The sequence below is a fragment of the Seriola lalandi genome, unplaced genomic scaffold (genome assembly GCF_002814215.2).
Source record: "Seriola lalandi dorsalis isolate HSWRI2012SDOR001 ecotype SW California unplaced genomic scaffold, Sedor1 jcf7180002054583, whole genome shotgun sequence".
Lineage (NCBI taxonomy): Eukaryota > Metazoa > Chordata > Actinopteri > Carangiformes > Carangidae > Seriola > Seriola lalandi.
The window spans coordinates 1,903,123-1,920,675 of NW_019525136.1; the positions used below are offsets into that span (position 1 = coordinate 1,903,123).

General features: G+C 40.9%; 1 protein-coding gene across 3 annotated transcripts in view; it reads right to left on the reverse strand.

Moving 5' to 3' along the window:
• The window catches only part of vps13b (vacuolar protein sorting 13 homolog B), a 322,674-nt gene that overhangs the window by 123,015 nt on the left and 182,106 nt on the right, over positions 1-17,553 (reverse strand). For 2 of the 3 annotated variants that reach the window (XM_087177216.1, XM_023418652.2), the window contains exons 28-31: positions 14,738-14,879; positions 13,478-13,750; positions 13,069-13,225; positions 12,422-12,533 (exon numbers count right to left, since the gene is read on the reverse strand). In XM_087177216.1, coding sequence (XP_087033342.1) covers positions 12,422-12,533; positions 13,069-13,225; positions 13,478-13,750; positions 14,738-14,879 — 684 coding nt within the window. Of the gene's footprint in view, positions 1-12,421; positions 12,534-13,068; positions 13,226-13,477; positions 13,751-14,737; positions 14,880-15,810; positions 15,878-17,553 lie in introns of all 3 variants that reach the window. The other variant, XM_087177217.1, reaches the window with a different exon arrangement.

Consider the following 17,553-nt stretch of genomic DNA (forward strand, 5'->3'; position numbering starts at 1 on the left):
ACACACACACACACACACACACACACACACACACACACACACACACACACACACACACACACACACACACACACACACACACACACACACACACACACACACACACAGCCCTCTGTTGGAGAGCTTCAACCTCCCACTGCACTGACTTGCCAGCTTGCTAATCTTGACCCCACGGACATAAGCTGTTGTGAAGTTTAACAGAATACTCACTGTGTGGAAAGTCACTTTCTTTATGCCAACCTTGGGTAACTACACAACTATGCTGGATTTAGACACTCTACAAAATACAATACCTCTAGGTGTATTCATAATAACCCAGTAGTCTGTGTAAGTGTAATACATGGGAAAGCAAGAGATCTGCATTCTATATTTGGTTCATTCATGTCATACAGATATTGACAATAGCACAAACATCTTGATAAAAATGTTGGATCAACCTGAGTTTCTTACTCTAACTACATAGAAACTTATACAATTATTGATGCATTAAATCTCACTACATGGGTATTAGCAAAGATTGTTAAGAAGTCACTACCTCAACACCACATAAAACAAACATTTCTCTTAAGCACGATGGCATAAAAGTGGCAGAACAAGACCGAACATATGAATGTAGAGGGAATAATCAAACACATTTATTTGAGTTGATAATATATATCGAATAAGCTGTTCTGCACTGAGTGAGATGCATTAAACACAACTGGTAGAAACCAGGAGGAGGAAGATGGTTTTTAGCCACTTTAGTGCCAGCCTCTGATTCTTTCAAGTCTGGTTGAACCTCCTAGGGTTGTAATGTGCCTCTTATTACGCAAGCATTAGGCAATTACACCACTGTTTTCTCATTGGCTTCCCAGAGCCATATGAGCTTATGGCTTCACACATGGACACTTGAAAGCATCTGTACGTTCCTTCTTCCTTGAGGTTGACTGCCTTTCTCTTTCATACTTCTACTCCGCATACTGTTCTACTGTGTAGCCTACAGATAACTGCTGTTTGGCAGGAGATTACTGACCACAAATACACAGAAATACATGGACACATGCTTACAAAAATACACACAGGACATGTTTACAAAGAGTTGTTTATATACAGAAACTCAACCTATAAGTTTCTGTTTCTGCTGCAAAAATATTACAATACAGTAACACACTAACATTGTTATAATCTTGTATTGATGTGACTATTCTGTATCATTTGCCAAAGAACTAAACCCCTTACAAGTGTAAGAGTACTACACTAACTACACACAAAGAAAAAAGTTGCCAACAACTCCTGCTGCAAATTTATTGTGTCAGACTTTGCTGTGCGTATCGACACATGGCGTGAGTTCAGCTATTTCCATGGAAGCCCTATCGAAAGAACCTAGACAAAGTGGAGACATACTGACTATCAAGTAACTATTCCCACTATTCCCCTGACAGTCCACCTGGCCTGCGATACTGCTGTGTGACTGGCCAGTCTCTCCCAGTCAGTACAATGACCGCTTCAAACCAACTGCACAGGATGCCAGAACATCAACATGTCATGAGCAGGGAGAAAAGGAACTAAAACATAATAATGCACAAGGCTGAGGTCGAACTACACACAGGCACATACACAAAACATATGCACTTACAATTTCATGTACACGCACACACACAAACACTCACACTTTGACAGGGTAACACTGGTATGTGTGTGTATCGCATGCTGCTGTTGAGCACAGAGCTTCCTAGGTTGGTGGTATGGGTGTATTCTTAGAACCTTTATTTCCTGCTTCAGGATGAACCATTTTCACTCACACACACATGCAGGCACACTGACCGAGGCTGAAGTCCTGCAGCCAGGCGGTCAACCCCTGGATCAGGCCCTTTTATGAGTGCAGGACAGCTGAGGGGTGATCCCTCTCGCCTCTGTCAGCATATACTCCGACTTGACTGACAGCAGTTTGCCAAAACACAAGAACAGTTTCCGGGAAGTTCTCAAATAAGGTCCGTCACCTTGAGTACCACCAAACAAAGAATGCAAAACTGCCTCCAAAGGCAACGCACAGACAGATGTTACAGGGGAAAAAAAAGAAAAAAGAAAAAGAAACGGCAGTTGTTGGGAATTCATACCCTGACTGTTTAGGCTTTACACACTTATATCACATACAAATGAAAACGTCAGCCTATGGGTGATACAACATGAACGGTTGAGCTGTTAATTAAAGTCATCAGGATTTATCCTTTGAGGACAGTGATTAGGGACCGGACAGTTTTAACGACCTCACTGTGTCACCACAGGAAAGACTGAGGTATTCTCAAATGACTAGCATTCATCATCTTTAGATGATATATGTCCATATCAAGTTCCATAGATATCCATCCAAATGTTATTAAGATATTTCAGGCCGGACCAGTGAACCCAAAGATAAACGGACCGACAATGCTGTCCCAACAGCCAGTCCACTCTGAGCCAAAAAAGAGAGGAAAATAAGTTGTGGTTTACTTGTTTGATTCCCCTGTGGTGAGTCCTAATACCCGTTTCTTTCCCTCTTCTCCCCTTTCTCTGCACACTACATCGAAATCATACGCATAAAAATGGCCATAAAAATGTATAGCAGGGCCCAGGCTGGGGTTTTCTCTCTCCAAATCCCCCTAAACCTCTAACTGCAGGCCGAGGAATACAAGTGTTGTGGTGCAATCTTCTCACAGAGCAGAGGGCCTGAGAATAACATCACAGAGGCCACAGATATTTATGGAATGAACCACAGGCTGTACACAGAAGTCAGCAGACACCACAACATAGCACACAAGACGCTGTATACAGCTCCTTACTCATATACAGTACAAGAGACTGCCAGCTAAACACAAAGTGCTCTGGTCCAAAGCTCTGCAATGATGGATAAGTGGGATTAAAGCAGAGTGATGATAACGATACAATATGATACTGAGGTAAATACAGTGGCTTCAGAAAGTATTCAGACCCCTGCACTTAATGCACAATGTATTATGTTTAATTTTAAAGGAATGAAATCGCCATTTACACTCAATAACCAATCATGACAAACAAAAAACAACTGAAGACGTATTTACAAAAGTATTCAAACCTTTTGAACCCCTTAAGGTCAGGTGTGATTTCACCTGTTGATTGATTGAACAGAGTTTAGAAAAGGCAGAAAGCTGTGTATATTAGATCCCACAATGCATACTGAAAATCAAGCCATGACGTCCAAGGATCTCTCTGTAGACCTCTGTGATAAAACTGTTGTGAGGCACAATGTAGATCAGAGCCAGGGTATAAAACCATTTGTAAAGCATTGGAGCCTCAATAATTGTGAAATGGATTCAGTTTGTAACCAACAGGACTCCTCCTTCCTAAAGTTGGTCGTCCGTTCACACTGAGTAACCAGGCAAGAAGGGCCTTGCTCAGGGGGGTGACCAAGAAGCCAACTGTCACTCTCAGCAACCATCTCAGCAGCACTCTATCAGTCAGGCCTTTATGGTAGAATGGTTAAATGGAAGTACAAGGAATATGGAGTCTGCCAAACTGCATTTAAAGGACTCAAAGCATGAGGAAGAAGATTCTGTGGTGTGATGAACTAAAAATCAAAACTCCAAATACTATTTCTGGCAAATCATGCTGTTGTGGACTGACTGTACTTGAGTGGCCAAGCCAAAGCCCCGACTTGAACCTCAAAGAACATCTGTGGAGAGACCTGAAGATTTCAATTCAGAGACTTCCCATTCAATCTGATGGAGTGTGAGAGGAGCCACTGAGAAGAATGGGATAAACAGACCAAATCCAGGTGTGCAAAGCTTTTAGACACTTACCCAAGAAGACGCCAAGTTGTAATTGCTACCAAAGGGGCTTTTACAAAATACTAAAAAAGGTCTGAATACTTTTGTAAATGGTAGATTTCAATTTTTATTTTTAATAATATTGTAAACAATTCGAAAAACATGTTTTCATCTTCGATGATTTAAAACTGAACCTACAACACAATAAAGTCTGCAAAAAGTGAAGGGAATACCTTCTGTAGACACTATAGATGCAGCTATAAATCACTGGTTTGACTCAGTATTCATATGATTTTACTTGTAATAATCTGTTCAAAGGCCTCTAGCTGGACAGAAAGAAGGATGGTTGGTGGTCAGCATGGACAGCGTGGTGTACGCCCTCAAGAAGACTGATAGCCTCATAATAAGCAGCTGGTTTGACTGAACACAGCGGTCAGGTACTCTGGTTCACAGATCAATGATCACGTCCACTAACATTCATCTGGTTTCCTCTGTTCTGCTCTCGTAACTTTAGCTCCGCAAACACGAACCAACTCTTCCCCTCTTTCTTACAGCAGTAGGGGAAAATGGCGTTTTCTCCCTTTCCAGGAAATCGGCTTGCATGATATGTTTGCTGTGTCATCTGGGAGACAGAGAAATCTATCAATCACACTAGTTCCCACAGAAAATAAGACAAATATCACTTTACCTAACAAAAAAAATGTGAAGGGGGAAATAATCCACCTCAAACAGCAGTATTCAGTGGCTAAGTCTAAACTTCCTGTTCATATTACGCCACATCGTCTGAGGGCTGTTTCAACATGAGCCCTTATGAACCCATTCCCAGTCTCATCAGTCAGCCCTGCGCAGGCTATCCTGTCTGAATTAAAACATAAATTCTAGGGCAAACTTTAATAAAAAGGGGCGTATGATTTACTCTGGGCAGCGGCTGTCCCCATTTTAAAACAATTTGATGTTGCATTAATCCTGAGTGTCAAGGCAATGTGAAATATGTCCTCGGCATTTACCAGCACCAGGTGTTTCATTTGCTCGACTGACAAAAAACAATGTTTATTCTGGCTGACCCTCAAATCCTTGCTTATTTTATCTTCTTTCTCCCAAGAAGAGAGGGAGAACATGGGTGTACATCTAAAGAGAGTAGAAGAGAGGATTAAAGAAAGGGAGAGGAACAAGTGGAGCTAAATGATTTACAGTCGACCAAGAAAGGTCTAGTGCTAATCATCTCAACTGAATGTCTCTTTCCTCTGTCCCAAGGGCCCAAACAGAGCACAACAAGAATGAAGCACAGGCTTTGTGATTCCTCAGAGACATTCTTACTGATGAAATCTTTCACACTATTAGCCACTCTACCTCTGTTTGACTGCTGGGTGGGTCTTCTATAAGGCTCTTCTGTTGGCTGGCTCAGGTTCAACAAACTCTCGTGGCTCAGTGCCATTTCCCCTGTTTCTGCACTAAAAGCTTAGATTGACAACTGGATTACATTATGATGATTGAACATTTGCCTTTAACGCACTATAACTATACTCACTTTAAGACAACCATGTAGTATCAAAAGTGAATTCTTGTAAAAACATATATTTAAGGCAGAGTCATAATAGAGGCAGTAATGACATCAATACACACACATAAACCAACTAAAAGATCAGAACAGCTACTTGGCCAAAAAAGGACCAATGCAATTAAAGAGATTTATTCAGTTGGTTTGGTTTTGCCCACAGTTCTGTGTTAATGACACACTGGCATATTTTCACAAAAAGACAAAATTTAGACTAGCAAGAGTGTAGAATTAAGATCCTCTGATTATATTTTTAAAGCCTGAAAGTAAAGACAAAAATAGATGAGAACTTTATTTCAAATGGCCCATGTCTGGCTGAGCTATCCCCACAGACACCACTTTTACTGCATGATGCTTCTCTGCACTAAACCAGCAGGGAGTCATTTCCAATATCATTTCTTTCAGAACTACTGTTTTAAAACCAAATTTTGGTGCATTCAAAATGCTCACTTATGAATGCTGCTCATCATTTAGGCTGTTCTGCTATGGCAGTTTAAGAAATCATACTAAAGACCTCTTTTATTCTGGTGATACAGATATTACCATCATTGACATCATTGCCTCTGAGAGGAGTTTATGATTAACCCTGCTCAGCAGCCAGGGGAGTTTTTAAAGCAACTCCTAAATCAGAGTATATAAGTGTAGGTCCTGGGTGTCACTGTGTGTGGCCCAAGCAGCTCTTCTCCTCCACTGCAGCAGCGAAGCAAAGCGGCACACTTTTTGCTGGTGTAAACAAACGGGGAAATGGGGTACTTGGCAGCCGACTAAAGTGAATGATGAGGCAAGTGTGCACTGAAGCATCTAATGAATCATTTGCTGGGAACTCGGGGTTTTATGAGGAAAAGAAAGATGAGGAGAAAGACATGAAAGAAGGGGACCAGCTGAAGAGCGTATAAAAAAAGAATGGCATTTCATATGAAAAGAAAAAGAAACTAAGAGAGCTGCAGCTGTCATACAGACGCCTGAGAGGATCATTCATAGTTTTTCCCCGATGTGAGGACAAGAGATTATAATGCATAAAACTCGCAGGGTCTCCTAATCCTACTACCAGCACAGCAGCAGTATGTGAACCCTAGTGACCGCTGCTGAATTTACTGAGGTGACTGCTGATGCTGTGACAGGTTTGCACCTTTGAACGGAGCTGATGTGCAGAGGGCCTGTGAGCAGCTTTGATCTACACCCTGCCTTCAACCATCTTCCACAGCTACTGCCTCAAATAAATAAAAATGGAAATGTTCGCTGCTTCTACTACTGAATGAACAGACCTAAATAAAATCAGTGAAATCTGTCTTTATTATAGGACAGATCTAATGTCTCCTAACTGTAAAACTATAATAGTTGAGTGTTCACAGTAGTTAACCCAACAATCTATAAACATATTCTCTATATAGTTAAGTGTTTATTCTAATTACTTCTTGTCTGGAAAAGTTATAATTGTTGATTATATGTTATGAAAACCACTTTTGAAATCTGCATCACTTAGTACAATGTAATGACAGTTCCCACAATTAAAGTGTAAACTACAAAATGAAAGTTTACCACAACTGAAATGTACATGGTTAACGTCATATTATCTTATTATATATATTTTATAGTATGGTAAGAACACTTTTTAGGACAGTTAAATTAGTTCCCTCAAAGTTGTAATCTAAAACAAAACATTATTTAAGGCTTTGCTACAGAGATTTACTGCAGAAAATTCTTTATAAGAATATAGTAAAGATAAGAGTCCATTTAGGAGAAAAAGAGACACAGATTTCCTTTCTCATCAGGTGAAATCACTTTGAGAGGTATGCCTTCTTTCCTACTGCCCTACAGTAGGAAAAAAAGTACATCACTCCTCTTTCCCACCTCTTTGGGGACTTGTATCCCTCTATTCCTCCATCCACACATCCCTTGTCATAGAGAGGATGCTACTGTGGGAGAAGGGTGCATGTAATGTTCTGCCAGGGAATTTTATTAGTAACAGGCAGGGTCCTGGCTTCAGCAGGCTGTGTTTATCTGTGGAGGGGAGATCCCCATCACAACCACTTATGAGGACATATATATGGGCTTAACCAGGCAGCCATTCAAAAGCAATGAGGGGCTGGCTTACTGACCACAGTGTGCTGGGACTGGGACCAGTCAAACCAACACTGAAGCGACGGAGAGGAAAAGCCAGAGAGGAAGGAAATAACAAATACACAGGGACACACAGAGAAAAAACTGTTGAGAACAAATGAGAAAGAATGGAAAGAAATGGATTGAAGTATGAAAAAGAGGGTAAAAGGGAGCATGACAGGAAGAGTTAGTCACATTAAACATTAAAACAGAAAGGGACAGGAAGACAGGGGGGAAGAAAGGAAGGAATGAGGGTAGAGAGGGTTATAAACACCAGAAACACAAACATGATGTGAGGAAAGAAACTAATGAGAGAAAGAGGGAAGAACAAAAATGCTAGAACAGTCATACTTTGGAAAGTGTATTAGAAAAAGACACAGGAGGAGGGAGTGAAACAGAGACCATCGATATAGCCACGTTATGTTGACTTGGCGCTGCATCACCACTGACACAGCAGCCTTCTCTGCCGTTACCATAGAAACGCAGGCATGTGCACTAATCAAAACAAAAACCCAAAAAAACCCATATTTTGCGGCAGCAGGATGCTCCCTGAGTCTCCCTCGGACAGACCATGAGGTAACCGAGTTAGTGATGGAATTTAGAGCTGTGTCATCTAGGTGTGGGGATGTCGGGAAATGTGCAGGATATTTTAAGACACAAACACACACACATGGAGAAACATGTGCAGACACATGGATGCAAACAGGCACAAAGGGAAGGAAAAACACATAAGAAAATACACTTTTCTTGAATAATAATAATTTAACTCCCTAACATAGATAAAAAATATAAACACTGTTTATACTAATTAGAAGGCCGGTGGTTCGATCCAGGCCGCATGTAGAAGTTACAAGATACAGAACCCCACTTTGCCCCTGATGGCTGTTCCATCAGTGTATGAATGTGTTAGTGAAGGGGTGAATGTGGCAAGTATTGTAAAGCGCTTTGAGTGGTCAGTAAGACTAGAAAAGTGCTATATAAGTGCAAGTCCATTTACAATTTACCATTTACCAAAAATACGGAGGCAGATATCATAAGAGGAAATAGAAGGCCATGTGGAGGAATGATGTCATTTAAAAGACTAAAACAGCATTTGAAAAGCCCTTTCTGTCAGAAGAATAAAATGTGCTTTGTCCATCAATTTTTTGAACTTTTCTAAACAGATAATCTGACAATTCTACCCATTTTACACAACCACTGGTTAGTGTGAAGGTCTGAAAGTGGGCAGGGTTTGAATGTCTCTGTCAATCTGTTTTGTCATTCTGACTACTATGTATATAGATATATATGTATAATGTGTATACACACATACATACATATATATATCTAAATAAAAAATATGTTTAACTTAAAAAATGTATATTTTCTGGTTACCTAAAAATTGATTAAGGCATTAAAACTAAGTAATGGACACAACATCACTATACTGTGTTATTTCCATTAACCATTTATAGGTAAAGCCTTATAAATAAATATATCATGGCATTCAAACTTACTGAAGTTTAGATAAGGTCAATATCAGGTCATGATATTGGCAACGCAAACTGTTTTAACCCTCAAACAGACACATTTTAACATGTCTGTGCCACTAAGAGCGGAAACCCAATCTGCTTACGGTGTTTGAAAGAGTGGTACCCATTCACCCCAGTACACAAGAAGCTTTCAATTAAGTGTTCCATGAGTGAAAAAAAAAATCTCACTGGAAAAAAGGAGAGAGAAAGTGAGACAATGAAAGAAAATAGGAGTAGGGAGTAAAAGATCTGTGAGATTTTGCAGAGGGCCCAAACCACAAGAAAGTCAGGGCTGAATGCATGCTGGACATTCCCCGGGCCGACGTTCATGTACTTGGAAAAAGCCAGCTTTTTCAAGACAGGAAAATGATTTCAGCTGTGTAAATTGACAGCGGCCTTGTAGCTAGAGATGAAGAGGGAGAAAGAGGGGAAGCCTGCAGCTCTGTGTCATAATTCCTGCTTGGTAAAGAAGCCCCTGGGGACCTACCCCTTCAGAGGAACAGAACTTAACATCACATGATCAAATGAAACTGTGTTAATTGTTACCAAATGAATCTGGTGGTGGATATCAACTTAGCTCCACAGTGTTACGGACGTACAGGTTTATTTTACCTTCACTGAAGAAATGTATCTACTCTAAATGATAAATACATACTGTACCCTAAACATGAGGCTGAAGGGGAAACTGAGGAGCTTTGAAGTGTGTCAGAAACGGTGTTAGTAGAAGAGTATCAAGATATGCTCCATCAGGATGTTTACATATGCTTGCTATTTTAGCCTTCACTCTTCCCACGGTGTTATTACAGTAAATCCTGGACATTGTGAGGCAATCATTTCATGTACAGTTAACAATAACAGCATAGCTGTTTAGGCCAGTCATTTAATTATGACAACGGATGTCATTAGAGGTGAGCTTTAAACAGAATTGCAGTCGATGGCTACTAAGACTCAAAGACAAGATTTCTTCCTATGGCCACAGTTGGTTATAGATTGTAAACACATACTGGTTTGCATGATTACAGGCTCTCACTATGCCTTTCTCTATACGATTTGAGAGAGCACACACAGTAGTATTCAGCACAGATAAAGCACATGACAGGGCTTGGCAATGGTATGGCAACAAGCCCCTGTTTTCAATCATGTGACTCAGAAGTGTGATCATCCTAAATTGGAGGGCAGATGTGAACAGGGAAGGTGGTGAGGATAATACATGGTTAGGAATGGAGGGATGAACACAGAGAGTGGTTTGACATAATTCCTGGGTTTCACTGCAGAGAGGGAAGTGGTGGCTCTTGGCTTCTGTGTGCAGAGGTTAAGGGGGTGACTGAATGTGGGTGTGTTTGTACACATGACCATGCCTGCTGCTAGTGCTTGTGAAAGAGAATGCATGTGTGTTTTGTGTGCATATGTACAGTATGTGGTTGTGCGCATTGCATATTTGGGTGTGAATGCATGACTGAGTTATTGTGTTTGCAAGTGCACGTGTGCCTGGCTGTCTATTCTGTACGCCTGTGTTCATCTGGAGTGCTGCGTGTGGAGGGCTACATGGTGGCGTGTGTGTGGAGGGCCAGAGTTGAGCGTCGTGCGATGCACTCTATGTCTATGAGCAGATGTGGGTACCACAGCCGCAGAGCGACCAATCCTGTAACCACCAGAGGCAGAACATTACTGGCCAATATGGGGTGAAATTGCATGGCTGCTCTAACTGGTTTTTTGGGTGAAAGTCTGAGAAAAAACTCCAGATTATTTTCCATGCCCACAAGATCATCATTTATCATCTGACATGATAACAACATGGCCAACATGTCAACAAAATAAATCTAGGCCCGGTATCCATGGAAACAGAGTAATTACATCCCATTAAATGTAATAACTTGTACCAAAACAAACAGCAAACATTTCATCATGGCACACTGTGTGAAGCTAGTGGGGATAAAAAAAAAATACCCCCCGAAAGTCCCTGCAAAACAGTAGCTATGGTTACTGATCAATACATTCCTTGCTCCAATTCATCAAACGAGTAAATGAGAGAGTACGAGGAAGACAGCTCGGGTACTCTTGGAGAAATCTGGACAAGGTTGGCCAGAGTGCAGTATTTCCCTCAGTCACACATTGCCCAGAGGCCTAGACCCCATCTTCCTCCCTGCTCTATTCAGGCTCCCTACATATGACACTTCCACCAACTGAAGGCTGCAATGACGCCTAAAGTGGCCTCTCCTCTCCTTTTGTTGTCCACCTTCCATTTTTATTTTTCTCCATTTTACATCTTGTGACAGCTCACTTGCAGCTGCACAAAGCATTAGGCACCACTTTTATCTCCCTCATTACATGTGTTTGCCAGCTCCATATCTGCCCATTCGCACACACACACCCCCCCAACCCCTCTTCTCTCTCTCTCACACACACACACACACACACACACACACACACACACACACACACACACACACACACACTCACTCTGTGGGGCTGCGGTTTCAAGGCAGTTATGACACAATCCAGATTCTCTTAGTTGCCTATAGTAGGGAAATGTGTTTTGCACTGAGCTATTTCCCTCAGAGGTCCAGATTTTCCCTGCCTAGCAGCTTTGATCCACATGGCATTGGAGGCTTGTGTCAACAGTTTTGTGTTTCAGCTGTAGGGCCAAGCAGTGCCCCAAGGTGTCACTCACTGCTCTCTGTCATTACAGGGGCAGCTTAACCACATGCAGCGCTGCAATGTGCTGTACCCTAAAAATCTCCTATGAGACAGCAAAGATTGTGAGAGCACAGATGTGCACGGATGCACAGGCACATACACACCAAAAACACTTGCTGCACAACAGGTTTTATGGAGTGTGATTTGAGCTCAGACAAATTTGAGTGGCACCTTTAATGAACTGTGATCACCTTGCAAGTTTTGTGGTGGTCACATAGTGAGCAGTGTGTGTGTTTTCAGAGCAGAATGTGATAAAGCTGTGTAAGTGTAATGAGATTTATTAACAAGAGAGGTACCAGACATGTGTAAAAGACAGGGAGGAAGACTGGGAGTCAGACTCAGTAATAAATGTCTTGCACAGCATCTTGTATTTGAGAAAAAAGGATAAATGTATAGTATAAGCCAGAATGTATAAACACAAGAGAGGGAAAAATATTTTTTAAAGAGACTTAAATGAGGACTGGCTTTTTTTTTTCCTTTTAAATCAACATGCAATGCAAGCAGTGTTATTGGGAACTGAAGAAGGTTGATGATTCTGCATGAATCTTAAAATTCATTAAATTGCTAAATAGTACTGCTCTGTGACTGAGTGTGCTGCAGTTTCACAGCTGAAAAAAAAACTGTTTTGTGTAAATTATTCTAGAAAAATCTTTCCCTTTAACAGAGCCATAAATCAACTTTTTGCTTTGTTTTTAACATTGGCCTTATATTGAAAACAGTAAATATCCATTTTGTCAACCACAAAAACCCAAACTTCAATTTAGTGGAGAAGCTTCAGTGAGGAGAGTTTGTCTTACTGGTAGATGTCTTTTCGCAGCACAGTGCGGGTCAGGGGGTTATCAGCCTGAGGAGCCATGCTGAGGGAACCCATCTTTAATACCAAGGTGTCCTCTTGTTTCACATGGGGATCTAGTGAGACACACACACACACACACACACACACACACACACACACACACACACACAGAAACAAATACACTGAATACAGAGGGACATATACAACACTGTAAATAATGAGTGATTGATTGTACTATGCTGCTTTTTTAATCAGTGTCATAAATTATTATAAAAATTCTGTAAATATAACACTAAAACCATAAGTCCACCACTGAACTGTGCCTCTGCCATTAGTCATTACAGTACTACCAGCAGGCAAAACAAGACTCCACGCATCTGTGATGTTGGGAGAATGATTTTATACTCTGTGGAACTATATATAACTGCGGTTGGTTCTTCACAGGCTGAAATATTTCTTAGCGAACGTGTCTGCAAACTAATGTGGTTCCTCTGCTATGTCTTGTCAACTATGACAGGGACTTTCATACAGGCACCACAGACCTGAAGACTCCAAACCACAGCCTGTGACATAATACTCTCCTATTGTTGTACAGTGTCACCATGTGTACACAAGTGTACTTTCAAAAGACACAAGTAACTCTCTGACCTGATGCTGTCTGTCTGTCTTGTGCTCCAGGACAGAAGATCCTGATCACACTGGTGTTGATGTAGATGAGAGGTAAACACCGAGAAGTCAGTGTGTGGCTTCTCATTGGTTGGCCTGCTGACTTTCCACGCTCTCTGTAGCGTCTTGGTACCGTAGCCTGAAAAGACATCCAGTCAGTAGTAGAAACAATTCATACGGTCTTAATCATAAGTTTTGTTGTTTGTGGGCTGGTTCAAACAACAAATAAGAAAATAAATGCTGATCACAGAGTAGATGAGATCATTTTTTTCAGTATCTACATATTTACTCACAAAAGCTTTAAAAACAATATATTTTATTGTTGTTAATTTCCCAATGTGGGTCATACCATACTGCACAATTATGAGAACTGACAGACACTTTTTCCTACCTGGAGCACCCCTGCTACGGTTGCCAATAAGGGACAGGATAACACCACATCAAAGGGCTGGGCTGTCAGCAGGATTTCTCTCAGGTACTGGGGTGAGCTGTCTGCCAGAGGATCAGTGGTCATCCGTTGACTGGCAGTGGTTGCATTACTGCGCGTTGGCCGCTCAGACCGAGTGGTGAGTTTGTGACGAACATTTTTGGTGACAGCCTGAGTGTAAGTGATTGACAGGAAGCCGTGCTGCTGGTGAGAGCCCTCCAGGACCTTAGCTGCCGTCTGGCCATTGGTGAGACAGCACAAATCACAGATAACAGGTATAATCACACAGAGCAATCCCAGACTAAAACATAACTGTTCTGTGTTACTTTGGTCTAATTTCCTGGAAGAGGGTTAAGCCTGGCTAAAACATTACTCTAGATTTTACAATATATACAAATTTATCTGATTAAATGACAAATTTTTTATCTTTTAAATTAAACTTGGCCAGATTTACAAACATGGATTATATGATTATATACAGATCATTTTGGGAAAAGTAAAAATTTACCTTCAACAATGCTCTATTTAAAATTTGGAATTTGGAAAGCCTGATTTAGACTTACCCCTTGCATTTCAGCAAAACTTAACCTCAGGACTTAGGCATTAAAAAAACCACAACCCTCTATGTTCCCATATACAATTCTAAAAAAGCCAAACTGTTCTGTGTAGTAATTTAGATTTGGTCATCAAATCAGCCCCCTTAACAGGATGTGTAAATTCTTGCAAAACGAATTAATGATTGTGGCTGTTTTCTGAGGCGGAATTATTTCTGATTTATTGGAAAAGTGAAAATCTTAAAACTTATGAGTGAAGCAAATACAGGATAAAAATCACTTAAATACCAATTCCAAATGAAAGACAGATCTGGGTAAAATCTGCAAAAACATCCAGGAACAGTGGACTTATTATTTATTAACTGCAAAATTGCTAAAAGCAAAAAATAATGTACCCTTTTGAGAGACATTCAATAATAAATGTAAGAAAAGTTTAGAACATATTCCTCAAAGACCAAGTGTGTTACATTAGAAGCCTTAGAGATATTTTCCTTGAGAGCATTATGTGATTGAGTTTGTTAATTTGTGCAAATTTTCAAAGCAACGCTTTAAATTCAAATTAAAGCACTAGCTTCTGAAACATCTCTGAGGAACATACAGAACTTCTCTTTTAGGCCACTGTTGATGGAGGAGAAGCAGAGTCAACTAAAAAGAAGAACTGGATTCTTACAGGAGGGAAAAAGCCAGAGAAGTGGCTAAAAGAGTCTTGCTTGCTGACGGGTCGAACCAACACAGTGCGTCTGTTCAGCTTGTCAGTGCAAGAGAGGACCACTCCTCCACAGCTGCCCGAGCTCCGAACACCATCCTCCATACTGGAGGTGAGGAGAGGGGAAGAGGAGAGAGAGGAAGTAGATGCCCGAGGAGACAGAGAAAGCAGGAAGTCACAGGGAGGGGGCCAAGGAGATAATTTCATGTGTTGAGATTGAGAGGGGCAGGAGGAAAGACAGATTGGGAAGAAAAGAAAGAAAAGAAACTTTAAGATGATTTTTAGAAAAATAATTATAGAGTAAACTGATTAAAACCAAAGGAAGCTGCACCTGCTTGAACCAGCTACAAAATTGGGGAATGGTCTTATACTATCCAGCAATAAGAACAGTAAAAAAAACTATTTCATTCAGTGTTTTGAATGCAAAAAATACAGTTTAGAGGCACTTAAAGATAGACAAGATAAATACTGAGTAAAAATATGTGATAGAAGTGTTTATCATGATGTCTAGTGCACATTATTAACTGTTGAATTCAAGTGTTTAAATAATGTACACAATGTTCACTACCATTTTCATTCATTAAGAACTAGTATAAGACCATCACCAGAGTAAGATTTCATCCAACAGAGAATGGAGGCCAATGTTGTAGTCTCCTCCCACACACATACGTGTGTATATTTATATAAATATACACACACACACACACACACACACACACACAGAGACACACACACCAGATTTAATTGGCTTGATTATTTAACCAATCAGAGGCACTGGAGAGACAGGGGAATGGAATTTAATTGCGATATCATTCAGTTTTCTTCAAAAATGTAGGTGTAGCAAAATACCCCACCGATTGACACCAAGTGTTATAGCCAAAAACAATATTTTTTTTTCTCGCGGCTTCCTTTATTTTCCTGTCTGTCCAGCATCAGCAGAGATGAGGGACCTTGATTAGGGGCAGCAGAATGGCAGAGACACTGTATAAAGAGGCCTAAGGTTGGTATGGCTGCTGTGGGACAGGCTGAAGCCTCACCCCGGCTGTCTCCTTGCACTGCAGAATGAGTCCTTCAAAGTGGCCAGAATGCCAGTCATGCCCTGGCCTGGAGAGACACACAAGGCCAAACTTAAATTGGGCATCTGGGACTACTCATACTGCTGTGGCAGGGCCTGATAATATCTCTGTAATGGCAACAGTACTTACAAAATTACATTTAGATAAGTGAACCACAGACTGATACTAACATTGTTATCAATTTTTCAGCAGCCCAGAGGCGTACAGCGTAAAATTACTATTCCTTTTAAATTTTAGATAGTGCTTTGAGATAGTAATAAAACATGCAACATGTGCATTATCTTGGGGAAATTGTCTAGATAAAGATAATGTGATACACTGTTCATTTTTGTGACAGATTTCCATTAATTGTATTGGCCATCCATAAGAAGCAGAAAGCACCTGTAAAGCAGAAATCAAAAGAGGTCAACATGAGGACAGACACACCAATTATCACTCTCAAGTTGCAGCACCCCAAACACACAAAACATATAGTACATAAACAACATACACGGCATTATTTTATTTTTTTCTAGAACGCCAATTCATGCAGAACATGTATGACAAAATGTTTCACTCAACGAAAATGTTTAACACCATCTGCACCATTTCTTTTACACCACACTTTCACTCTGCTTCCCTCTTAATTACTCCCCAACAGAGTACTAGAAGTTCAGTGTGAGGAGTGGGCCTACTTGTGAGTGTGTTCGTATTGTATCTGCATGTGTTTCATGCATCATTATCTTGTGTGTGTATGTCAGTTCTCTCCTTGTGTGTCTATGTGAATATCTCTCTGTAATCTCCCCACTCGGCTGTGAGAGTGACTAATACATATGGACCCCCCACAGCTCATCATTCCTCTATTTTCTCTCTCAGCTCCCATCCAGTCACCCTTCGCTCCCAGCCATTTGCAAAACAGCTGGAAGACATCAGCTTCAATTTGTGTGAGATGCTCCTTGGAGCGACTATGGGTGAACTGTCACCGGCTGTCCTCTCTTGGAGGGCGGGGGGCGTCCCGACATTTGAAAATGGTTCAAGGCACCATTGCTAAGCAAGACCTGACTAAAATAAAGAGGAGTAGGAGCTGTTGTTCAGTAGAAGAAGATCTGAACTTCAAACAGGATGGGAAACACCCCCTACAGAGTTTACCCAATAACTCCATCTTGATCTCTCTCTCTTTCCCTCCCCTTCTCCGTGTTGCTATTTTGTATTCCCTGGGAACTCTCATCATTTCCTTCCCTTCCTCACCCTTTCTTTTCCTCCTCCTATTTTTGATACAAACAGGGGTTCAATTATATATTTACCCATATATACCTTCCCTATCTAACTTTCCATTAATTTTCCATAAGTGAGATAGCTAAGGCCAGATGAAACATTTTCTCTGTCAAGCTTGATTTAATCTGACCCACTGCACACAAATAACATGGACTGGGTGATGAAATACCCAACAATTATCTGTTCAGAATGATTAATATGGACTCCAACCCCTGTGGGCTCTCTTCTATACATGGATGATACAGATTAGAGTGGGCCAGGAGCCCAGAGGTCCTCCACTGTGTCCTAAACAGCCATGACTGTAACCTGGCTCAGATGATGGAGTGCTTCTCCCTGCCAGAACTCTGGTCGGTTAAAAGTGTGTTGAGAACACGTTGTTAAATGCACATTAAACTGAAATAACCTAGAAATGAGAAAATTGACCCATTATCTATTTAGGAAGGCATAGGG